This window comes from Ambystoma mexicanum, chromosome 9, assembly GCF_040938575.1.
Source record: "Ambystoma mexicanum isolate Mex_15411 chromosome 9, UKY_AmexF1_1, whole genome shotgun sequence".
Classification (NCBI taxonomy): domain Eukaryota; kingdom Metazoa; phylum Chordata; class Amphibia; order Caudata; family Ambystomatidae; genus Ambystoma; species Ambystoma mexicanum.
In genome coordinates this window covers 352,207,120-352,232,944 of record NC_090931.1, presented here as the reverse complement: position 1 = coordinate 352,232,944, position 25,825 = coordinate 352,207,120, and the positions used below count along the sequence as shown (strand labels likewise).

Here is a 25,825-nt window from a genome sequence, read left to right as displayed (position 1 = left end):
AACCCACTCTTCTAGTGATTAAATCCCAGAATATTTTACACAAAAGGTAATGCATACATCGTGCAAGAAACCACAGAGGGACTATAAACCCCAAAGATCCTCATTCATCCACCAGCGAATTGACCAAGCATTACATAAACCCAGAGAACTGTTCACCATATTCAACAAGGTCAACTTCTTCCACTCAACCTCGTAAGTGTAGCTTTTACATTAATTGTTAGCAGACAATAGAAAATCAATGTTCAGATCCCAAAACAATTCCTCCATCCTAAAAGGAAACTGCCACTTCCACCCTCCAGCCCAAACTCAAAGGCTGAACACTTGTTCTGAAGAGTTTCAACAGCTGTTGCTATCTGACACCCTGAACATCATCAAAAGGAAACCCTCCAGGAGCCAGGCTTACTCCTGTGCTACCCAGACAGTGCTTAATCTGTGGTGATGTGAGCCGTGGCACTTCTTTTTGAGCCCAAGCCCTTATTTTCTCAGACTCAGTTTGATTATTATGTGGCGTTTTAGCACCTTTTTTTATTGTGTCTATCAGTCAGTAGTAACTACGCAAGAAGCAACAACAGTGCGCACTAACACACGTCTCTGCATCCTGGGCCAGCTCATTGTAATTCATGAACCTGATGACACACACTGATGTGGTAGGGCTAGCTATCCATTTTCATGAATAACGACAAGTTGGACGGTGACAATGCTGGGGACCCCTTCTGGTCATGTCCGCACACTGCCTCAGTCAGTCTGCATGACATTGGCACAGCTTTGCTATGCAATAACCACAATCACTGCCACAGCTGTATTCCTGAGGGCGTGTTGACAAAATCAGGAAAGCCAGCAGCACCAACACCAGGGCAATAACTGTCCGAAGAGCGGAGCTTGTCTTGACAACCTACAGAAAAAGATCTTGTAACAGTGTTTGACGGGAAAGTTCATCTGTTCAGTAATGATTTTGCCTGCATTTGTTCATCAATTTACCATAGGAGAAAAGCAGGTTTGCTATCTTATTTGCAGCTAAGTGGTCAATAAGTTTCAATTGCCAACTAAACAACCACTACAAAATGTTTGTGTTGGTTATGTGTTTAAAGAAGCACCTGAACATGTGTTGCATTTCTAGACACATCTCGTATGTTATGTTATTTTGCATAATGTTGACTGGTAATTGTGAATCGCATTTCTACCATAGTGAGTGCATCCATCAACCCCATTTAGTCTGTGTGAGTTACAGCTTTAATCCCAAGTATGTTGACACTGTGGGGAACAGCCATAGTTGGTAGTAACACTGGTGAGGGGCTGCCTGCTCAGATGTGTCACAAGCATACTAGAACAAGCATTGGCAATGGCAATAGTTTTGGCATTTACTGCTGTTCTCGGCATTTTGCATTTATAGGCACCAGGGTGCAACGAGGAGAGTGCAATCCTTTAAAGTCGGATGCAATAGAATAAGAAGGGGAATAGAGCATGGAGGAAGCCATTGCTAGAGCGTGCCATCGAAGATGGGCAAGAAAAATATGAGCGGGAAAGGGAGGCTAGGAAATAAAGCAAGATTGTGAGAAGGAGGAGAGGAGATAGGGAAGGGGTAAAATGGATGAGTGGGGGAATAGAGAACGTAGGATGGGTAGGGTGGGTGGGGGAATAAAGGGTGTAGGGTGTGTGGTGGGGTTGAAGGTAGGTGGCGGGGTTGAGTAGAGAAAGAGGGGCTAGGATGGGTGTTGGTAGCGAGAGAGAGAGGGTAGGGTGGGTGGATGGGGTTAGAGAGATATGGGATGGGGTGGGTTGATTGGGTAGAGAGGGTGAGAGCAGTGTGGCGAGGGTAGAGGTAGTTGGTAGTGTGGGTGTGGGTAGAGAAAGTTGGTAGGGTGGGTGGGGTTACAAAGAGTTGGTGGGCTGGGTGGATGGGGTAGAGAGAGCTGGTAGGGTCAGTGGGGGTAGAGAGGGTTTGGTTGGGTGCGGGTAGAGTGGGTGAGGGTGGAGAGAGTCTGAGTTTGGCTCATGGGGTTAGAAAGTGTGGGAATAGGATGGATAGGTGATGGTAGAAAGAGTGGCGGTAGGTTGGGTGGGAGTAGAGAGAGTGGGGATAGGTTGGGTGGGGTTAGAGAGTGGGAGTAGGGTGGGTATGTTGGGGTAGAGAGAGAGGAGGTCTGGGGAGAGAGGGTGAGGGTAGAGAGAGTGGGGGTAGGGTGGGTGTGGGTCCAGAGAGTGGGGGAGGGTGGGCTGGTGGGGGTAGAGAGAGTGAGAGTAGGGTAGGTAGTTGGAGGTAGAGGGAGTGGGGGTAGGGTGAGTGAGGGTAGAGAGAGTGGGGCAGGGTGGATGGTGGTACAGAGAGTAGTGGTACAGTGAGTGGGAAGTAGAGATGGTGGGGGTAGGGTGGGTGGTGGTAGTGTGTGGTTGTAGGATAGGTCGTTGGAGTAGAGAGAGTGTGGGTAGGGAGGATGGGTGTAGGGTGGGTGGGGGTACAAAGAGTGTGGGTAGGGTGATGTGTGGGGATAGAGAGAGTTAGAGTAGGGTAGGCTGGGAGAGTGGGGGTAGAGTGAGTGCAGGTAGGGTGGGTGGACAGGGTAGAGAAAGTGGGTGTAGGGCAGGTGAGTGGGGGTATGGTGGGTTGGTGGGGGTAGAGAGAGTTGGGGTAGGGTGGGTGGGGTAGAAATGTTGTGGGTAGAGAGAGTGCGGTAGGGTAGGTGGGTGGGGGTAGAGTGAGTTGGGGTAGGGAGTAACTTCAGCCCCACTACAGCAATAGAACCTTAGACCTTAAGATCTGTTAACAAGCCCCCACCCTCCTCTAACACTACTCAGAAAACTATGAATGAACCAAATGGCTGGGAAACTCACTACTCATTATTATGCATCGCCTCAGCTACTGTGACCAGTTACCCCAACACTACTCTCTCTGCCCCCGTACACATCTCCCTTTTACTTTAACTGCAACCCCAAATACTTGAAATTCGCGTAATGGTGGGTTCACTATTTTTAACCTTTCAAATGAAAGGTGCAGACTTGGTATTGCTAAACCCCCATTCCGACAGCAGTTAGTTTGGGCTAGTGGGACTGGCGTAAATCCGATACTCTCCCAACCTTCAGTGTTTTTTTTTAAAGTATTTAATAATTTAATAGTGTGACTCCACTTAACACATTCCTAGTACAACCTTGTGAAGCACACACTAAGATAGCGCTTCGCTGTGCACTTAAGGGCGCATTTGGTGCACTGTGAACATGGGAAGTTCTTTGATGCAGTATCGAACTAACAGCATGTGCTTGGGCTAATGAACACGTACAGACATAAGGCAGACGGCTTCTCAATTCCATGCTGTGGTAGCCCCGCAGCAGGCACCAAAAAACGCCATGAGCTGAGAAGGGGCAGGGTAACATGCGGAACTGAAAAACCCCAAGGGGTTGAATATTACAAAAGGGAGGGGCCTTCGCCCATCAAAACAGTATTAAAGTAATGCATTTTTGCCTGGTAGCATTCGTTAGTTTATTTGCTTCTGATCTTAACCAGGGTGTTGCTTATAATGAACAAAACCGAGTTAATAACATCAAAAAGGAAAGGGGGAGTGCACACAGGAAAATCAAAAATAAGGGGTCTCTAGGATAATTCAATACTCGTATTTCTTACTTGGCAAATGGCTCTTGAAAGGATGAAATTCCCAGCTGTTTGAAGATGCCTTTTCTTTAGTTGGCATAGCCTTTGACATTTCATGCAATTCCAATCAAGTGGAAACAGACGTTTCAATTTCTTTTTTTTTATTTGGACTGCTTAGCTTGGTTTAAATATATTCCCAGCGCCACCTCCTTGATGAAGAGTCGGTAAGAGGATAAATGGCAAACTTTGACCCAACTTTTAGAGCTGGCAGCTCCACAGTCAGTGCTCGATTGAGAACAGTGTAAATCAGGGGACAGAACAGCCGACTGCTGCTGCTGATCTGCTCTGCTCTAAGAACATAACGGGTCCTGTCGCAGATTGCAAGACTTGTGTACAGCAACACACCAGATGTTGCAGCTCGCTGCCTCCATGTGAATGTTTGTGTGTTTACAGGGACATGCACAGAGTGTGATAGGCAGCAGTGGTTACCAGTGAAATCGGTGCACTCATTAAAGCATGAATGGCGGAAGAACATGGATTTAACACCAAGCCAAGCAAATAGAAAAAAATAATGCTCAGCTGGTGCAAAGGCCATGTCATCGCCAAGTGTTGGCAAGTTGCCATGCCAACGCATACACTGCTCTTGAACTCCCCTTTCTGAACCACAATATCCTGCTATTAAGTCTGGGATCAGGGAGGGGCTCAATGAAGTGACTATGATTTGGATTGTGTAAACACAGAGTGTTCCTCCCCGACATACCCTTCTGCAGTCAGCCACCTCTTGGAGACATACATCATGAGAAAGAGGGATATACACAACCAGCTTGGAGTAAATTTAATTTAATCACTGCTTCTTACAGCTGAAAAAGGAAATCACAACTTTGTAATACATACACCATGGGTTTTATACAACGGCAGCACATTGCACAATCGTTTATGCTAACATGGACCTTATATTTCAATGGGGTTTTGATTGGTCATTTTACTTAAAGGTCAAACATCACTTGATTTTCATTTGACATAAATACTTCCAGAAACACATGACTTTCTTTGCAAATTAGCAAGCCTTGGTAATTTCCCAAATTTTACTGAACCACAATATATATGTCGCAAACCTTAAAACTGAACAAAACAAGTTTCTAGAAATGACGTTTTCAGACTTTTTAGCACACTGTGTTCAAGACATAAATAAACCGTCTGGTTTTCTATTGGTTAATTATCATTTCTGACTGTATCCCAGATTTGTTTTCTGAGTCACACCATTGGAAATCACATATTCTGTTATTTGATGCAACCACATCACTGTACCTTGGCTCCTGCCCAGACACTCCCTTTCTTGAGATGCACACAGCACTACATTTCTGTGCTCTCAGCACTTCTAAACACTTGTAAATTCCTATCAGACTTAAAAAGCCTTTATTCATTTGAAAGGCAAACTATAGAGTCCATTTTAAGATAATGGACGTCTGCTGTGGTCACATTTCTTTTGTCAAGGAACTACTTTCCTGCATATATTTGAGCACTACCAGTTTTCTTTGAGTCTATTGAGTGTGAATAACATCCTTTATATCTAAACACAGTGTGGCCTAATGTCTGTGTTATTCTATAATAAATACATATTTAGCCTGTCTCTTATGCAACTATATGATGTCATAGGTGAAATGACATCACTCTATCATCCTTCGTCCACACCATGTTTATCCTCACTGTTTCTGTTTAGGGTATGGATAATAAAGTTGTCTGAGTGCACAATTCTTCTCATATTTGCACTATTGGACCAGGGAGTGGGATATGGCCCCTAAATGGCATAGTCACCTGTCTGTTACCAGAGAGTAGGGCAGAGGCTGCTCCTCTACAATTGTGTTGTTCCTGAAGGATCATTCTGCTACTGTTAAATCAGGTTATTTCTTATCCAGCCCTTTCCCCATCCCGTGAGGTGTACCGCAGGACTCCATCCTCTCCCCATGGCTCTTTAACATTTCCACTCACCCCTTAACAGAAATTCCAGGCAATTTCAAAACAGCTTCTAACATGTATGCAGATGAAAGACAACTACAACTTGAACGATACAATGCATTAACCTTTGCCACTTGCCTCACAGCTCTACAATCGTGACTGTACAAAAGCCAGCTTTGCCTTAACCCAATGAAAATGGAAATCCTATTGTGCTGTAATGCCTGCTGTTAGTCATTCCTAGGTTTTGACCTGAAGACCTAATGCCAGCTCAGATCAAGGTGACCAAAAATAAGAAACTGTGGGAGAGCTTGATTCAACAACTTTGCTTCTCACATCACCTCTTAGCCACAGTGATCAGATGCAACTTCTCCCTGGCCATGCTGTACAAGATCCTCTCTGTCCTAAACCTGAATTACAAAGTACAAATAGGTCAAGCTGTGGTGTTATTGAAACAGGGCTATTAGGGCTCACTGAGAAACAGATTGTGTGCCTTCCTTCCATCCAAAATAAAGCAGCTCAACTCATATCTATTCAAGACAACTATGTGCCTCATTACAAGTCTGGCGGTAACCCTGCCGGTGCTACTGGCGGGATGCCACCGGACTTGCAATATTTACTGGCATTCCGGGAAGTCAGGTGCCGGTAAACTGTTAATCCCCATTCCCATTCCCATTGAGTCCATGGAAGCACCTGCACTGTTAATAACGGTGCCGGTGCTTCCGTGTAACTCTGTGGGCGGGTGCTGTTCCACCCGCCACCATTTTTACCAGACCGGCACAGTCAGAATGAGGCCCAATGTATATAAATCCCTGAAAAACCTTCACTGGCTGCCAATTCAAGCCTTAATCATCTTAACATTCTTCTGCATCACCAGAACCGCAGTTTTGGGCAGAAGGTCAAATTATCTTTCAAATTGCTTCATCATACATAAACTACAAATAGACTTACGAGCAAGTGTCACAAACAATATGACCCAGGCATCTTAAAGATTAGAAAGATTTGAGAAATACAGTGGCTGGGCCAGACCAATTGAAATACCCTTTGACTGTATTTATGAATCAAACCTAGGCACCTGATGTCAAGGAAAGTGTTAAAAACACTGGTATTTAAGACATCACCTCTAGTCGCATGATATCAATCAACTATCCTATGTGCTTAGCACCTGATGTTCCACTTATTAATTTTAAGTAATGTAAAACAAATGTTATAACCAAGAAGGGAATCTGCTGTTATTTACATCACTTTTTATACATTATACAATTTTACATTTCTACTCTGCCTCTTTCCTCTGGATGTTCTGCAGTCTCCCATCTGCCTTACCTCCCAAACCCTTACGTTTATGCTCTTTGTGTACATGTGGCACATTACAAAGCATTGAATGAACACATTAAGTATTTACAGTTATCTTCAACATGCACGTGTTCTCCCTCCTTTCCTGTTTTGTTTTATCTTTTGACCCCCCGCCCCCCACCTTCAACTCTTAACCTGTCCTCAAGTCTTTTTTCTATTGGAGGTGTGCAGCCAGTGCATATGCAGCAAGATATTGTGACCTTTGCCTCCAGCAACCAATCGCTGCTTCTTTTCGTTTCTCTTTCCTGTTCCCTGGTGTTTCCCTGTCCTGCCCTTTGACTCTCAACCAGCCTTCTACCCTTCTTTTTGTTTGCATTTAATAACCCTGTGCAAGTATTTCAAGCCCACAGGCTTTCTGCCCTGCTCACCCGCCGAACTCTGCTTATCTTTATTTCAATCTTCTTTACCATTATCTTTTTGGCTTTAATGCCCCTCCATTTCCTTCTCAGCTGCCTGTCAGCGTGAATTTTATATTTTGCAGTTATTCAGCCTGTGCAAATGGGGCAAGCTATGTGAGCTCTGCTTCGCACAGTAGGAGTTGATGCTTGCCTTTGTACCCATCCCACCCTGCCATCCAAATCTGCCTGCAAGTGTTTTTGTTCTTTCACAGTTGTTTAGCAGTGCATACAGCAAGGTCATGTGATCTCTGCCCCACTGCCCAACAAAATTCTGCTTGCCTTTGCATCTTATTCAATGTCTCAACCTTTTTGCCTATCCTGCCTCCCCAGTGCCCCTCTTATCTGTTATATCCCAGAGCAACTCTCACCCGGATGTGTGAAGCAAGGGGCAAAGACAAAGGTAATTCCTGCAAACTGCTGTCATAACCTGGAAAGGGCCAGGACCTTTTCATCACTCCCGTAAGGTAAGCCATGTACCATGTGCCTCACCACACTTACTCCCCTGGCCATTGCAGACAACACAAACATTGATACTAATACAGACACCACATTAGCCATAACAACCTTGAAACAAATCATAGAGCATCTGCTGCAAGAACCCGTTCTAAGGGTAAGAGCTGATGCTTATCATTGCCATCTCGGCGATCTCACATGCAGTCAAGATCACAGACATCACCACCACCCACAGCCAACCCCATTCTTCATAAGTAAATTCTGGCTAACACCCCCATAAGACAGCTCCTGGATATGCTCACCCCCACTGACTAAAGAATTCTGCTCAGACACAGACCCTCAACCACAAGTCATCCTGTCCCTCATGCAGATATGCAGTAGCCACCAACAGCTCATGTGGATCCTTCTCTGGCAAATCCTCCTTATCTCCCACAGTGTCCCCTTCAACCTCATCTACGGACCAGTTAATCCCATCTCTTCCTTCATTGATGACTTCACCAACCTATTCACAGCCAATCCCCTCATATGTGGCAACAACATTGCAAAAAAAGTCAATAAAAAAATAATAATTTGGGGGTTTCCCTTGATGCCGCCTCTTCCCTTCACTATCCCCCCTTTTACGCATTACCCCTCAAATACATATACATTTCGAAGTTTTGGCGAAGTAATTTCCACTAAGTCAATTACATTGAATTAATTTACCTCAAACAAAACATATACCCTTATGTCCTGACTAGTCAGATCAGCTTGCTGTTTAGATCATCATCCATAACATCACCCCAATCAACAACACTTAATCAAAGCTTATCAAGTAGACATCCTAATCATGTAACGATGTCCTTTAATGAGCACTCACAGAAAAACTGACTGGTCCCACCACCACACACTCAGGACCAGTCGAGGCCCAAAAACAAGGACTCCAACACACTACTATAAGCAAACAACAGAAACCTGAGGACAACCATCTAGATACATGCCCTTCAAAAATGTCCTTTCATTTCATTTCGTCATTTGTCTAACGTCTTTCAGCATGGGTATGGTCACAACGTGCTGTAGGTTAAACAACCTCGGAGGGACCGTAGTCCGAAGTATGGGAACGATAGGAGGTGCTGGTATCCGTGTGTCCATAATGGCCATTGAAGGTTACGAGGGCTTGGTCGTGTCTCTGCTAGCCACCCATGTCTAATTGGTCTGTGCATGGGTGGAGAGATGTACACTAGGGAAATAAGCTGAAGGGGGGAGTGTGTAAGGATATTCAGTTATGTGTGTAGCTGTTCACATTTTGTGTTGTGAAAGGTAGCTACATTCTTATGGCAGAAGTGTTGTGCAAAGTGTCATTAGAGCTGTATGTGAAAGCAGATGCATGCAGGGGTGTGGCCTTGCATTTGGCAAATTCTAAAGCGCGGAGTGTGAGAGGAAAAATGCATTGGCTATAATCAGGTTAAAGCCTAGAAATGGTACATTCGGCAAATCCTGAAACATTTGGGTCGATAAATTATGGTGGTTGCATGCATCCGGCTATTATTAAATGGCTGCATGCATTTTTGAAAAGCATGCACTGAACAACAGCCGACATTCCAAAATTTTGAAAGGAAGTCATTCTTTACAACAACAAAAAATGATAGTTGTGAATTTTCCCAATATAATAGCTTGCAGTGTCATTTACTTACAGTTGTAATTTAGGGCCAGGTACAAAATGTTGTGAATTAAAAACTATCTGTCCCAGATTGTAGTATCCATGTATCTGAGTGTTAAGTGAGGCTGGGTGCATGTGGAATACTGAGGGCAGCATGTAGTGAGTGTGTGTTTGAGGATTCCAGGGTTGACGGATGAGACAGATCGGGCGAGGAGTTGGATATGGTGGTTGTCTTTTCAGTGATGCCTTAATCCATGCAATTTGTTTTAGTGTTGCTTGGCATTCACGTCTGGTAATTAAGTATGACTATGAGTGCTCCTGAGTGCTGTAGTTCAGAGTTTCATGTTGGTCTTACGAACATGGAAGCACTTTAAGTGCATGGAGACCATGTGATCTTGGGTATTTAGTATGACCTTGGGTGCACTTTGAGTGTGGTAGTGCAGAGTTTTATGGTGGTTTTAAGCACATGGATGTATTTTGAGTGAAGGGGTTCCATGTAATTTGTTTTAGCCTTGCGAGCATGGCTGCTCTTTGTGTGCGGGGATTCATGGTATACAGTAATTGTGTTGCCGGTGTATGTCTGCTAGTTCAGACATGTTTAGAGTGGTGTGTGCTGTGTTTGAGTGAGTGTCCTCAGGGTTATGCTACGTGTTGGGATCCCAGTTTCCTATGTTTCAGTCTGACATCAGTTGCAATAATGTTATTTTTGTGCCTATGTGCTTTGTGCACATTATGTGATTTTTGGATGGTTGTTGAGTTATGCTTTGAATTCCGTGCACAGGCCGTGATTTTGTTGTTGGTCGGCTTACTTAAGTTATATTCCATCATATATTAATAACAGTTTGCTGCATGCAGCCATTGGAATAATAAAACCATGGCTACTTGGTGCTTCTTGTGTCCGCTTCTTCACCGTAAACAATTCTTGGATGTGTTCCTCTGTTTTGTTAGTGACTTTCCTATCCTTTACCTTGTGCATGTTTTCTCTCGGAGGAACATAGCCGAAGTTAGGTTGGACGGGTATTTGATGTGTGGTGGTGTGCAGTGGTATTGTTGGATTATGGTTGGTTTCTGGCATGGCTGGGCATATGGAAATCTATCTTGTCCCTTGTGGGCACTGTGAGAGCCTGCCTTTCTAAAGTTTGATCTCCTGCCTTCAGAGGAAAATCAAGTCTATCTTTACTATTCAATGCTACCTACCATGGTAGGCCGTCAATAAATGCTATATTGTAAGAACAGTTCCCCTCAAACCATCTTATGCATGTCTATATAACTGCTACTGATGTACACTGCTCTCTTGCTTAACAGACCCAGGATCACGATCAATACATACCCCACCAAGATAATCCATTGTTTGTTCGATACATTTATAGTCAGATTCGTAGCATTTGTTGACAACTGGCTTCAGTTTTCTCATTTCATAGTGGAGCAGTGTATCATATAGATGCTGGCAGGATATAGAGTCAGGTCAATGTTGGGAATTTTTATTTAATGGGGATAATCTTTTATTGAATTTTACCATGTATTATATATGGCGAATTATTGGGGAATTGTATGTAAAGAATGTTGGTATAAAATAATTATTTAATTGACTTTTGTAAATTATGTATATGTGATTATATTTTAAGCAATGTAATATAAATTGTTTTTTGTATCCATTTGATGCAGTGTTAGAAGGTTACATTTAACCAATTACACTATAGTAATAATAAAAGTAGATGATTTTTGTCTCTCGATGAATATCCCTGAATGGTCTTGATAGTTTTTGACCAGCTATCATCCCTTCTCACATTCATTTTCCCTGTTTCCTCTCTGAGATATGATGGCATTTCACCAGGCATATGATGGTGATCCTGTGGCATATGATATGCAAAGCAGTGTATATGATGAATGTCAGCATGTTTCACAAATGCTGCAAAGTGCCATGGAACCGCTTCTTTCTACATTTCAATGATGTCCTTAGAGAAGGACCAGGATAACAGAAAAGAAGTTGCAAGTTCTACTGCCACCATTGAGGATGAGCCCCAGGGCTGGTCTTGTCTCCAATCTCCCTTCACTTAGGGCGTTGTGAACAAGCTCAGGCCAGATCTTAAGAATCCCCTCTTGGGGACAGATAATGAGGTCTCCTAATAGCATTTATTCATATCTGGTTCACATTGGTATCATTATCCAAAGGTCAAAGGGGTAGGTGCTCTATCAATAATGTAATTTATGTAGTGCTTATGGTGTCCAAAAGCAGCCTCTGAGCACTTTGGGTAATGTTTGACTGTGAGGGTATTGAAATTAAGCGCCTTATTTATTTTGCTATGCAGGGGTTGGAAGGTTTGGACAAGGACCAAGGTGCATACAGGTTGTCTTAGTAGTTGGAGATTTTGATGGTCTGTTTAGTGTGCACTAGGGTGTGCTGTGGACTACGTGAGATGTGATTATGATGGCATCACAGAAAGTGACACCAGTGAAATATAAACAGAAGAGGTGTGCTGCTAAAAATGTCATGGAACCCGCAGCATATGTCAAGTGTACTGCCTCATTCACTGGGAAGATGTATTTATTTACCAGGGGCACTGAGCATTGGGAGGGGGCCCCAGAGGGATGGGGAGTGATGCATGATCATCTGGGGTTGAGGGTGGCGGGGGGTGGCTGGGTTTATCACGGTGTGCCACTGCGAACGCTGCCAGCATCCGTGGAGGTTTGGTTGATTGGTGTGTTGTCGGGTTTGGGCCAGTGCTTCTGTGCACGTATCACAGTATAGAGTGCTTCAAGGTTTTAAGAGGGGGAAGGAAAGAACCTTGTTTTGAGGGGCTTTCTGAATGTGAAGTGATTGGAAATGTTGCAGATGTGGAGGTGTATAGAGTTCCACATGATCGGTGCTTGAACTGAGAAGGAGGATCCGCCCAGTCTGGTGCAGTTGTAATGTGGGACAACTAGGAGAGATACTGTACGGAATTTGAGTATCTGATGGGTGGTAACTGAGTTTGTCTTGGGGAAATTCTGGGCCAGTGTTGTTGATGGCACAGTGATTCATGCACAAGGCTTTAAAGTTGCATTGACCAATAGGGAGCCAGTGGAGGACTCTTAGTGTAGGGCTGATGTGTTCTCCGGGTGGGAGGCCAATGAGCAACCGGTCCGCTGCGTTTTGGATTCTTTTCCGTTTCATTAGCTGGAACGCTGGTGTGCCGAGTTAAAGGCAGTTTGCATAATCTAAGCGGCAGAGAGTGATGGAGATGATTGCATAGAAACTTTAAGGATAGGTGAGGGATGGGAAGAGACGCCTGAGTATGCGTAGGTGGAAGAATCAGGTTCTGGATATGGAGTTGATGGTTTGGGAGAGGGATAAGTCCATGTTCAGTGTGCATCCAAGGTTTTTCACAGAGGGGGAGGTTGCTGGAGAGGGGGTTAAAGGGGGGTGAGCCTAGGGAGCGAGACAAGGGAATAGGGTTGGGGAAGGAGCTCTGTTTTCCCGCAGACTAGGATTTCTCTTTTCCCAGGATTGAGGATGAGGTGGTTGGTCGTCATCCAGTAGTCAATATCCGAGAGGCATGATGATGGATCTGGGTGGTTGGAGCCTGGTGATTTTGGGATTTTGAGGATGTTCTGGGTATCGTCTGCATAGTTGTAGCCGGTGAGATTGTGGGAGCGGATGAGTGCGGGGAGAGGGTTCAGATAGATGTTGAAGAGGAGGGTAGATAGGGATGCTTCATGTGGGACCCCTTTCAGTACTGATCAGAAGGTGAAAAGGTGGAGGGGCATGATTTGTGAGTGATTAGAGATGAATGAGGCGATCCAAGCGAGGGTAGTGTCTTTGATTCCTAAAGAGTGTAGCCTGTCTAGGAGAATGGTGTGGTCAATGGTATCGAAGACGGAAGAGAGGTCAAGGAGGATGAGTACAGAGCATCCTTCTTCATCTGCTTTTCTTTTTATGTAAACCGAAATGGACACTAGAGAGGACTCCGTTCCTCAGAGGGGTCTGAAGCCAGATTGCGCCGGCTCAAGGAGGTTGTTGACTTCGGTGAAATGGCAGAGTTGCTTGTATGCTGTGCAGTCCATGAGTTTGGTGTTGGAAATGGGCCGGTAGTTCTGGGGAAGGAGTGGGACGAGATTAGGTTTTTTGAGGAGAGGTTTGATGTAGGAGGTTCTTAAGGCTTCAGGGAAAGTTACTGATGATAACGAGTGGTTAAGGATTGAGCGTGTGATACTGCCTGCACAGGTTGAGACTAGGATGTTTTTGAGGAGGGTGGGCGGCAAGGATCTTCAGCAGAAACTGATGGGCGGGGAATGGGTGGTGGCCGGTGAATGGGTGGTGGGCAGGGAATATATCGGGGGCATTATTTCTGTTTTAGAGTGGATGCTAGAATGTCTGTGGATGGCAATGTTGTGGAAGTGTTATGATAAGGTATTGCATAGGGATTGGGAGTTGGGTGGAGGGGGGTAGAGCAACCCGGAGAATTAAATTCAGAAAAGATTCTATGCAGCTCCTTGCTTGGGTTACGAAAGTTCAGGATTCTGTTCCCATAGAATGCTTTCTTTGTTTTATGATTTCCGATCTGTAGGCCCCATGCACTAGCTCGCCAAAAAAGAAGCTTTCCTGGGCAAATGCCTGACCATAAAAGGGAACTGCTGACCTGAGGTGGCAGGAAGAAAGCCAAAGAACAAAATGGCCAAAGAACAAGTGAAGAACCCTGTGGCATGGCCATCTTTGGACACTAGCCACCATTAGTAGGTAACCACTGTAAAAGCAAATGTGGCAACTAAAAATATAGCAAAAATTGTAAAAATGTAACTGCTGCCACCAGCTTGTCTTTAAAAGTAACCAAAAATCCCTTTGGCGCACGTTTAGGGTGATGCAGAACGTATCCCTATTGCACTGCATTGGAAGATGCTGTGTGCAATATGAAAGTTACCCAAACAGGTAACATGTCAAAAGTCAAAATGGAAACAGTTTCCCAATACTGACAGTCTGAAGGACTAGTCCATTTCCCCATAACAAACTAGCAAGGCCAGTGAAGCTGAAGGCTTAATTTCTCTGTAAAAAGTCAGAAGAAGGTATAAAACACAAGCAAAAGGTTTGGGGGTCCATAGAACATGGAAGGAAAGTTGCTTAAAAGAGAATGTTTTCCTAATACTTGGTACTCTAGGCATCATTGATCAGAGATCAACCCTTCTGGAACATTGCGTTTCCAAAACGTCCATACCCGAAGGGTATAACGTAGTAATCTTGGCAAAAATTGATGAGAAATGATGCTGCCATTTCTTCTACTTCTTTTGTGATGGAGACGAAGAGTGACGGGAATCGCTCCTGGATGTCGACTACTTGGTATGTTTGGCACGTTTCTTGGGCCTTTCTGGAGACTAGTCTCCAGTAGAGCTACCTTTGGAAGATTTTCTCTTCAAAGGAGTGGAGGGCAGACTTTGAAACCGACAGACCTAGGGAAAGTTTCGATCTGCTCTCTTTTAAGGCCTTGCTGGTCATCAACTGGCAGGAGCCACAATCTATGAACTTGTGCTCCTTGCCGAGGCACCAGAGACATATCCTGTGCAGATCAGTGATCGACATCTTCGTGTCACAATCCACACATCTCTTAAAGCCTGTTTTCGGCATAGACATTGCGAATTCAAAGAATTACGAAGTTAGAATATCTGAGGTGAGTCGAACCGTTCCGAGAGCGGGCTGTGCATGTGGTAAAACAGAACTGAGAAAACAGATGCAGTGCATGCCATTTATACTCTTGATGTCACGTCCGGACGCAGGAATGGTAACCATCAAGGGACAACGACTCGATGCCACACAGTGCCCTTTGCTGTCGAAAAATTTCCAAGACTGCAAAGCAGGATAAGGATTATATCTAAGATGATGAATCAGTGGAAGGACACAATCTGTTCGAAATTCCATGTTTATGAATTCCAAGAAGATCCGAGGATGAAGTGTAATTACACGTGGAGTACTTGACCAAATTGCAAGCTCCATATGTGCATTTTCACTGGAAGTCTGTGGCATTTTTTCCTTTTACAGTACAGAGTAAGTCATATGGAGATACACGAGTCACTAAGTGACCAACAATTCATCAGGGAATCTCAATTAAAACATTGATTCAAGAGGTTAAAGTGTGGGCAGAGAAGTACATTTCTAGAGATCAACTACAAGAGACTATTCACCAGGCAGTGCACAAAATCTGTACACACCGTACATGGTGAATTATAAGGCACCAACTGTGAGCACCGTCACTTTATAGAACCTCCAAAGAAAGGGGAGTGGGTGCAGGACACCTGATCTTCCAGCACTGAAATTCACATCAGGCAACGAGAGGGATATGAGCATGTCATTATATGGTAAGTGATGGTTAAGCCAAAAGAAAAATAAATGCAAACCAATAGAGGGAAATAGTCAGTGCAGGACTAAGACAAAAGCAGGAAGTAAGCGCAATCCAATAGTGAGGAAGGAAGGCTGTGATGAATGGTAGTGTATTGAGCACAGGCGCAGTTCATTCTGAGCAGAGGAGGCCCAAGAGGCAAGTGCACTGCACTTTTGAAAAAGAAGAGTCTTCAGTCTTTAATGGAGGAGGAAATGATTCTTATCCGATCGGTTGCAACAACGAGATAAGAGTTTTTTACCTACCTGGAGGATCGGACACATCCTTTCCTTCTGGAATGAATAGCATGGAACAGCATGGAACAGGGTTCCAGAATGCTCTGCAAAGGATGCAGAGTGTTATATTCAACTCATGCATTAACCGGAAGCCAATGCACTGCAATCAGCGCTGAGGCGGTGGACATTTGAGCATAACTGTTTGTTGACCTGGCATTTATGGTTCCAATTATTAGAGTGGTGGGAAAAGGGGCCTTCGTTTTTGGTCTGAGGTCTTTCCTGGTGGTTTCAGGTTTATGGCTGTTCAGTTCTCAGGTGGCGCGGTGCTGATCCTCAGGATATTTAGATGTGTCTGGCCTCTTAATCTTGGCGCTCTATTGTTTTTGTGGGCTGTGTTGTGTTGTGACTCTTTGTTGATGTGTAATTCAGTTCCTGTGTGAGTGAAGCAATGGTGAGTGCCACCGGTTGTGTGCCTTGTCTTGCATCAGTGTATTGGATCTATTAGACCCCTTCAGTGGGATGTAGTAGGGAAATGGACTTCTCAGCCTGGTAAAACATGGTAGTTTGGGTCAAATAGCTGTAGTTCTTAACAGCACCTGTGGATCAGTATATATCCTTTAGGGCAGATGATGATTGTGATTTTGAATTATTTAGTACAAGTTATTTAGCTATAATTCTTTCTCTGCCTTGCAGTAGTGAGGATGTAAAAACATCATAGTGTGTTTTGGGATAGTTTTCCAAGCGATGCTATGGTTGGATAAGCAAATAATGTTTGTACTGGTCAAACCAGATTTCATGTGAGGGCAAAAATATCTACAACAGTGGTTTCCAGATGTACCTGAAGCACGTGTTTCCTATATTTATGTGTATTCTTTTTTTCTAACAAGATTCATGGGAGGATGTGATTTCATACCAGTTGCTTGAAGGGCATAACAAAATATGGTTCAATGATACAGAGCTGGTCTGCTGTATATTCCAATAGGTGGAGAAAGGGCATCATGGGAATTCTACATGAAGGGTTTGTGTGGGTCGGGGTCGGTGTAGTGTGACAATCCAGGCCCACTATAACCAGACAGTATTATGGCATAGTGACATGCTGTAGGTCAAGCACTTCTTTGAGATGTTTAGCACAGGGGTAGGAAAGTGTTCTGAAATCCCTAATAAAGGTCATTGCTGTTTAGGGCAGGCTATGGTTGACGGATCTGAATGAAATGCCCGCCTAAGGTAGGAATTAAAAAATGCCTATGGATGGCTGGTTTGGGTTACATGGCTAGGTCAGTGTGGGGTCTAAGCAGGCGACTACAAGCTGTAGGTCATATCACCATCTACATGCCCCAAATTCTATGGCTATCAGTGCGTTCTAAGGGCTTATGTGGGTGTCTTAAGTACATAGTCCATAGAATATAAGGTGGAAATCTAGAGCTGGCATGACGTTAGTTACGGTGCTATTCTAGTACTGGCTCTATCTTTAGATGTTGAGTTCATTGTAGAGCACATAGGAGGGTGAGCCAGTGAGCAGAAAGACAGGTTTTCCCTTGACCATCTGCCCTTCACCAGCTGTCTGGGTATGAACACCTCAACTTGGGGGGGGGGGTGGGGCGACAAAGACATATTTGGTCCATCTTCATGCCCAATAGGGTGGCATCGCAATCCTGAGCAGTGCAGCTGTGGTGGATCTGGGCACCACCGCTCTGCAATGTTTTACAGGATGGTGCCCGGTGGGCGGATGGACGGGGTCACCCCTCTTCTCCTTCACTCTGTCAGCAAAATGTGGTGGTTCAAAAAGGGGATTCATAGTTGCTACTACTGGTCTTGCAGAATCAACGCACCCCAATATCCTACCCTTTGGGGCCCAGTTGGGGGGCTTTCAATCCTGAGCATCCCTTGAGCCGATACAAGGGGGGGGAGCTTTCACAGATAAGGACCTTTAAACACCTCAACAACAGGCCATGATCCACATATGATACAAGAGTGAACAGATGATAACCCAATATTGCCAACTACTAGCGGCGGGCATGCAACCCAGAAGTAATTAATGGGCGGAACCGCTTTGTGACACCTGGATGTAAAGCTTGGTTAACACTGGCATGGTTCGCCTAGGGACCCAGAAGCAATGGGGCCATCTGTAAAATAGCTCTTGTAGTGTTAATTGTACAGGTTCTTTTTACGCCACACCCACCTAGTTTACATTGTTAGGTATGCATGAGTGAACTGCTTAAGCGGCTCAGGTTTGGATTAGCCCGAGTATGTGTCTCTGACTCCAGGAGTACAGCCGGTCAAGTGGCACAGCGAGTAGAGGCTGCTTTGACATTCGTGCAGATCCTGCAAACGCAGGGGCCAAACTCAGCCTTTCATCCTTCCGAGCTCGATAAATGAGCACCACACACCATGGGTAATAAGAAGCAGCCCTCAGAAATTATTATTACATGGGTACGAAATGGAGATATGCAAGTATTATGATATAATATGTGGGACAAGTGCCCAGGTTATGTCTCTGACTGCACCATATCTTTGTCATCTCTCACTGAGCTGCAGTTTCACACATGAGTGTGGCCCTCCTCTGGGTCCCCCTAGCAGTAAAAGCAGTACAGCGCCTCTTCGCTGCCTGCGTTCAGTGCTGTCACTAGGTTGGCCTATATCAACAGTCACAGCTTGTCACATTTTAACTTCTCCATTGGGGGAAGACAGAAACTGCCCAGAATAGATGCGTTGCCTCGTCACATCCTCCACTGGCATCTCTTCAAATGTGCACAGTAAGTGAAGGCGAATGTCTGCAGTTAGAGCAACTCTCACACCCCCCTCCGCCCCCCCTTCCCACGGATTTCCTGGTTTGCACGAGCTGCTGGATTTAGCTCTCCCCACTGTGCACAGTTTCTGACATCACCCCACTTCTGTATTTCCACCCTCAAACCTTCCATCTCATATCCTCCGAAAATTCCACCACCTCGAGAAGGCCCCGCATTCTGCCCATAAATACAGGGGCAGAAGGACAGACAGACAGATAGATCAGTTTGCTGCCAACTCACACACTGATCCACTGCCGTCCAGAGCTAAGTCCAAGACCCAAAGCAGACATGAAGATCTCCCTGGCAGCTGTCTGCGTCCTCGTCCTTGCTGCCTTCTGCTATGAGGGTCTCGCTGCTCCTGGTGAGTTCAGATGCTTTCACTTTATACAGTGACGACCTTGGGAAGGAGCAACTGCCCCACAGTTGTTCTATTTAGGAATGTAGGCTTTTACTTAATCTGCTGTTCTGGAACTACAGCTAAGTAGAGGAGTGTGTCTGTGTGGCTGTATTCCATGAAGGCATTTAACATGTGAGTAACTGCTCCTGTTCCTGCCCAAAGGAGGGTCTCATAGTTAAATGGTAGGGCTGAAAGACTGATGGGGTGACCAGCGGACTCTGTCCCTGATACAAGTCCCTTTTTTAACCTTTTTTTAACTATGGGCTTGTCTTAAAAAAAAATCAACTGCACTCTGGTTGCTGTCGTTTTTGGTTAACCTCAATGAAACAAATTGGAGTCAAACATCTGATAGCAATGATGTGTAGCACATGCAAAATGGCGTTCTATTTACATGGGATAGGGATTATCTGATCACCATGCTGTAAACTTTCATTTTGGGTCATGGGAGAGGTGAGTGAGGATTGATGCTAAATCAAAGGAAACAGAACCAGGGTGGGGGGGGGGCATGGAGGGGCAAAGTGTTAGAGAATAGGTCTTGCATCTGCCCCACCTCTGTCTGTTTGTATCATTTGGGGATGGATTCTCCGCCCCTATTACAGCATAGGGATGAGTCACGTGTCCGCCACTAAGTACAAACCGCTTCCTTTCTCTTCAGCTGGTATCCCGTCCAAATGCTGCTTCTCCTACGCCGTGCGGAAGGTCCCGCAGAGCCACGTGCAACGTTATTTCGTCACCAGCAGCCAGTGCCCCAGGCCAGCTGTCATGTAAGTTCACAGTATCTTGTGTGTCTGGAGAGCAAACGAGTGATTGGCGTGGGGGCGGGAGGGGGAGAGGGGGAAAGAGGGGCGGGGGGTGGGGGCGGAGTGTTGGTCTTTGATGGTAAAATACCCGGGCATTTATTTTACCAGTTCCACGGTTTAGACACAAATGTGTAAAGCCACGGAGTGACTGCATCTGGGAAGCTCCCAGCTCTTATTTAAAACAACCCGTGTTCAGCTGGTTTTTACACTTTGTAAAAGCAGGCAGATTCCAGGTTTTTCTACAAGTAGTGGAAAAAAAAGTGCACCTTTTTTTACCACTCTGTCAGAAAAGCTTAGCATTACGAGGGGGGGGTTGTGGGGGGTGGGGCGAGGGCCGAACTGTAAATGAATGTGGTCCCCTCCGTGCAATTTACTCTTCAAACTAAAATGACCCACGCCATCTTCTTTCCTGATGTCTCATGGAATGACACTGTACACCCAGTGACTTTCTACACTGTCATAGGGCCTCATCACGAGTTGGGCAGTATCCCCCGCGGTATTACCGCCAGGGCTATTAGCGTTACCACCAAACCCCTGGCGCTATTACCGCTGGATCACGGGTTTGGTGGAACAGTAAGTCTCCATTCCCCATTGTGCCCATGCAGGAATTCCCCATTCCCCATTGGGCCCAATGGGGAATTTCCAGTGCTACTACTGCCGGCGGTATTAGAGGCGTTAATAGCGTTACTGCTGCATTTAAGGGTTACCGCCAAACTTGTGATGAGGCAGACAGTGTGGATACAGGGATGCTCTCTGCTTTCATAGTGGAGCAGCACTGATGTTACAGCAATATTTTCTAATGTCAGAGTGGACTTGCAGTGAAGATACAATGACATTCCCGGATATCATCGTAGAATTACATAGAGGATACTGTGTTATTGCTTGAAATCTCAGTGGAGTTGCACTGAGGGTGCATTTATAGTATTTGAGGCAATACTGCCGTTGCTTTGAGGCTACACAGATATTTTCTCATGTCATAATGGTGTTGAAGGGACAGTACTGTGATATTCTCTGATGCCATTGTATAGTTATAGCGAGGTTACAGAGATATTCTCCAGTGCAATGCAATTCTCTTATCCTACAGAGGATTCAAAGTGGGTATACCGAGATATTCCCTGAGCCTATAGTGTTATTGCAGTGAGGTTATAGAGGCATTGTGTGATGTCATAGCAGTGTTGCAGTGAGGATACAGTGATATTCAGTGATAGTGATAGTGATAGTGGAGTTGAAGTGAGGTTAATGGAATATTCTCGGACTGTTTTAGCTGTGTTTCATGAAGCGTCACATGTATACAGGATACGCTAGAGCAAACATAAAAAGCACGGGAGGGGAGAGATGTTGGGGGCAGTACAGCACATAGAGGGATGGGGCAGAGCTAGGGTGACTAGCAAACAGCCTAGTACTAGAAAGGACAAGCGAATTGCACCCCAAGATTGAAAGAGATACACTATCATAGATTTTTCCAGCCTGGATTTACAGTAGAATTTAATGGCGATCAAGGTAAGTGCATTATAAGAGTGGGTAGAGGTGCTGGGATATTGTTTAAGATTGCCCTGGGAAGGCCTTCTGGAACAGGAATGTTTTGAGGGGTTTCCTGAATTTCGAGTATTCAGGATGTTGACACATCTCCGGGGGAGGAAATTCCATAGCCCAGGTCCTGCAACTGCCAGTCTTCTGTGCCCACTTGTCTTGCGTTTACCAAGTTTGCTACAAGGGTATTGGAAGCTCAGAAACACAAGAGTCTTTGGGGATAGTATTGAGAAGGCCGATATGACAGCAGGGATGTCATTTCACCAAAATGCCAGGGTCGCAGAAGTGACATTACACGACCATTGACCTCTGATGACATCACAGGAAGTGATGTCATTTGACGCTACCCTGAAGTGATATCACGGAAAGCGATGAAGCACAACCTTTCACCCCTTGACAAACCAGGAAGTTGCATCACATAGCATTGTTTCTAAGTACACTACGAAAAATATTGTTACAATATCACTGTAAAGTGATATACATGTCATACAACAATGGAATACCATATGTATCGTTAATATCAGTGCGTATAGGCCCATATTACCAAATTACTGTGAATGTAAGCAGACGTCCAAGGCCAAACGATAATAATGTGTTATTATATAGCCCTTACGCGCTTCATATAGAACACATATACATACAATATAACCCAACCTTTGTTGCTACTCATTTATCAACCTGAGCAGGATGAAAGGCTTAGTTGACTTTCATGGGAGTTGAACCTGCAACTCGAAGATCACACACACATTGAAGCAGTGAGCGCTTAGCCCACTGAGCTATCTTACCACTATAGCTATCAGAAAACCAACCACTCCTGAAACAAAGAGCCACATTATGCTGGCCATAGCCCAGGAGCCTCAATTTAAAAAAAAAACACTTTTTTGTTCTTTCTTTTTTTGTTAGGGTTAGCAAGGGAGACCTCAAGGGTCGCAGATGCGACACCTGGCGACCCCTAAATGACGTCCCCGCATGACAGGTTTTTGGGCCGACTATCCCAAAATAGCTTTCTGTTAATGCACAGGGCCTTAAACTCGATGCACAAGGCGACTGGTAGCCAGTTCCTGAGATCCAGGATTAATCAGGTTGCTGTATTCTGACCAGCCTGTAAGCAAGCAATTTCCTTCTAGGGTGAGCACAATAGGGGACTGTTACAGAAGTCTATCTTACAGGTTCCCAGGGCTGGGTGATTTGGATATTGAAGTTTATATCAAGGGCTGGTAGCAATTTGCGAAACAGGTCAAGAAGAAAGTGACACTTACCAGCCACAGTCGAGATATGTTGTTAAAATGTGAGGTTCTGGTCGAATATAATGCTTATATTTTTTAACTTGCCAGTAGGGTAAAGAATAGTATCAGGTCATGGGCCAAATGTGTGGTAAATTATTTGCTTTCAATGGGCCACAAATTAGAATTTAGGTTTTTGTCGGGGTTGAGGCACAGTTCGCTCTCTGACACCCTTCTATGGGCCGCAGACAGGCAGGAAGTGACGTGTTGAGGGTTAGTATTGGCCCTGGCATCCAGATGGAATCTGATCTGTGCATCATCGGCATATGTATCTTAAAGGTGAAATGGAAGTCGTCAAACACTTGGGTCCTTGGGGGGAGGATAGCGGGTGTATTGAAAGTCCACGGTGCAAGAGCAGAGTCCTGGGGTAACCCACACATGCTGGATATCGGCTTTGAATTGAAGATACCACATTTCTCTGCATTGCTGATGCCATGCAATAGTCATTTATGGGTGGCCACTTAGTACCATAGTGGCTTCCTAGTGCTGAGGCTTGCCTGCTGTGCATATTTTACTCGTGGCAAGGGTCACCAGACCTAGGTATGCAGAGGTGAAAAGGGAAATGGGGACAGGGAAAGGGGTATGGAAGAACGAGTAGGTGGGGTTGTGGAATGGAATTTCCATAGCTCGGGAAGATGGGAGATACTTGCTTTTACTGGGATGTGTGGGACCTCGCAGACGGTGGACCAGACAAGAAGTGTTGGTCAGGTAATAGGGTTACTACTGTGAGCGAAAAAAGTTAGTTATTGTTAGGTATACTTAGTTCAGTGAGGTGCAAGTCAATAGGGAGTGGTTACGTGATTGGCTTGAGATGTGCTCAAGCAGACCTGTGAAATATGGAAACTGTTTAAGATGTGAGCTGTTTAATATGTTATTCATATCCTTGATCGAACCACTAGTCTCTTCAACCGTGGGACTGTATAGCCTATGCTGTATCTGACAGCTTGACTGTGTACTCTGGTGAATTGGGGGTGTGGAGGGGATTGGGGGTGCCAGTACAGCCCTAGTGAATTGCACTGAGGAAACATTTATACTCCCTGATGTCATAGCGGACTTAACTTCAGAATACAGAGCGCTTCTCTGGTATCCGAATGGAGTGCTGCTGAGGACACAGTGACATTCTGTGGTTTCACAGTGAACCGGGAGTGATTATTTTGATTATTTCGTGTTATTCTCTTAATTCTTATCTTGTCAGTTATGTGCGGCTTCATGGTGTTGATGGATGCTGCTGCGATAATTGCAACCCTTAATCTCTTTCTTGTCCCTCACAGATTCATTACCAGGAAAGGCCATGAGGTGTGCGCCGACCCAAAGCAGAGCTGGGTCCAAGGATATGTAAATGATTTGAATCAGAACTGAGAGAAGAGCTATGCCCGTCCTTGGTACCCCACCCGAAGACATCTGGATCATGGAGTATTGCAATGTCAGAAAGCAATCCATGACATCAATTCCTGATGGAAACAGCAAGTCTCAGAATGATCACTTTCTCCTGGAAGTGGCAAACCTTCATGACATCAATTCCTGATGGATACAGCAAATATCTATGACATCACTCCCTGCTGAAAACAGCAAGGCTTGCTGACAATACTTCCTGCTGGAAACAGCAACCCAGTTGACATCACTTCCTGCTAGAAACAGCAAGTCTCACAATGATAATTTGTTGTTGGACGTAGCAAACCTTCAAGACAGCACTTCCTCATGTCAAACCAGTCTACTGCACTTTTGTTGTTTAAATTATATATTTGTTTTTGTTAAAAAAGCCAAAGTCATTTCCTTTAATTTATAACTATTCATACATTCATTGATCAAACTTCAACAATAAGCTGGCCTCATGTGTTTGTAAGTAAATGTTTCAGTGAATATTCCTATTATATATGAAATGCAATTTGTGCATTTGTTTAGGGCATTTTGGCAAGATATGAAACAAGGGATTATTTTCACTTCTTATTTTTATGATATTTATCTTTAAAATATTAAATATTTATTTCATATACTGGCTATTGTGTTCATGTTGAGTTCATGTTTTACTTAAAACGCAGAATTTTGGTTCCACAACATTACCAGTGTACTGTGGCAGAAGATAAAGTGGAGAAAACACAGGGGTACAAAAGTACACAGGAAAAAGGCAAAAGTGTGATGTTGGGGGGCGATGTTCCTGATCGAAGGTGTAAACTGAATTGAATTAACAATACTAATAATTCCAGCTTGAAAGGAAACACTTTGGGCTTGATTAACAGATATTTATTGGAGTACTGGAGAACAATAGTTTAATTGTATTTATTATTATCAAATGTAATTAATTAAAACCATATACAAAGTATAATAAAAACAAGAACATAAACATAAAGCCGTTATGTAAAAGATTACCTGAAACACCCAAAAAGAAACAGAACCACTTCAAATTGCCTCTGATTTAACCGAAATGTCACTACACATATCAAAATCCACTAAAAAGGATTCCTTTAAAAAAACATCAGAAATCTCATTGTGTCATGTATTGTGTTTATTTGTTCTTTCTTTATAGTAGGTGCGAAAACCTCCTTCCTCATAGCATATTAAATGATCACCACTAAATAATGTGTTTATTTTCTCCATCTCACAATCCACCATCGACATACGGTGGCTGAGGATTTTTTTCACTGGAGGGATGTCTGCATTTCCCTTTTTTTTACTGGAGAGGTGTCTACATTTCCCACTAATGAACAAGGGAGACCAAGGAGTAATGAGACACAAGGAGGAGCCCAAACCAACAAGAGGGTTTAGGGTTTTTCCCCTTTTTGAAATGTTTAAAATAATCAGTTGAAATTATGCATTTTACTGCACACCATTTCTGAACAATTGTGTAGCATACCACAAAATGTTAAATCTGTATGGTACTACATGAAAACATCCAGAAGATGTTAGATCGCCAACTGCATGCAGGAACATTTTCCAACAAACGTGCATGATTCGCTTAGAATGTATGGCAGCATTGCCACTGTACGTCGCACCTCATGATCTTGCTCCCTGGTATCCCACATTGATCTTGCTTCATGGTGTCCCACACTGACTTTTCTCCCTGATGTCCCACATACAT

The 25,825-nt window shown here is 44.4% G+C and overlaps 1 protein-coding gene and 1 long non-coding RNA gene across 2 annotated transcripts in view; one reads left to right on the top strand and one right to left on the bottom strand.

Moving 5' to 3' along the window:
* Nucleotides 1–25,825, bottom strand: part of LOC138488048 (uncharacterized) — a 176,833-nt gene that overhangs the window by 32,208 nt on the left and 118,800 nt on the right. The gene's annotated exons all lie outside the window — the stretch shown is intronic.
* LOC138488046 (C-C motif chemokine 4 homolog) lies at nt 18,894–24,740 on the top strand. The gene is made up of 3 exons (XM_069614769.1): nt 18,894–19,100; nt 19,792–19,900; nt 24,021–24,740. The coding sequence occupies exons 1-3, from the start codon at nt 19,028–19,030 to the stop codon at nt 24,106–24,108; spliced, it is 270 nt and encodes an 89-aa protein (XP_069470870.1). The 5' UTR covers nt 18,894–19,027; the 3' UTR covers nt 24,109–24,740.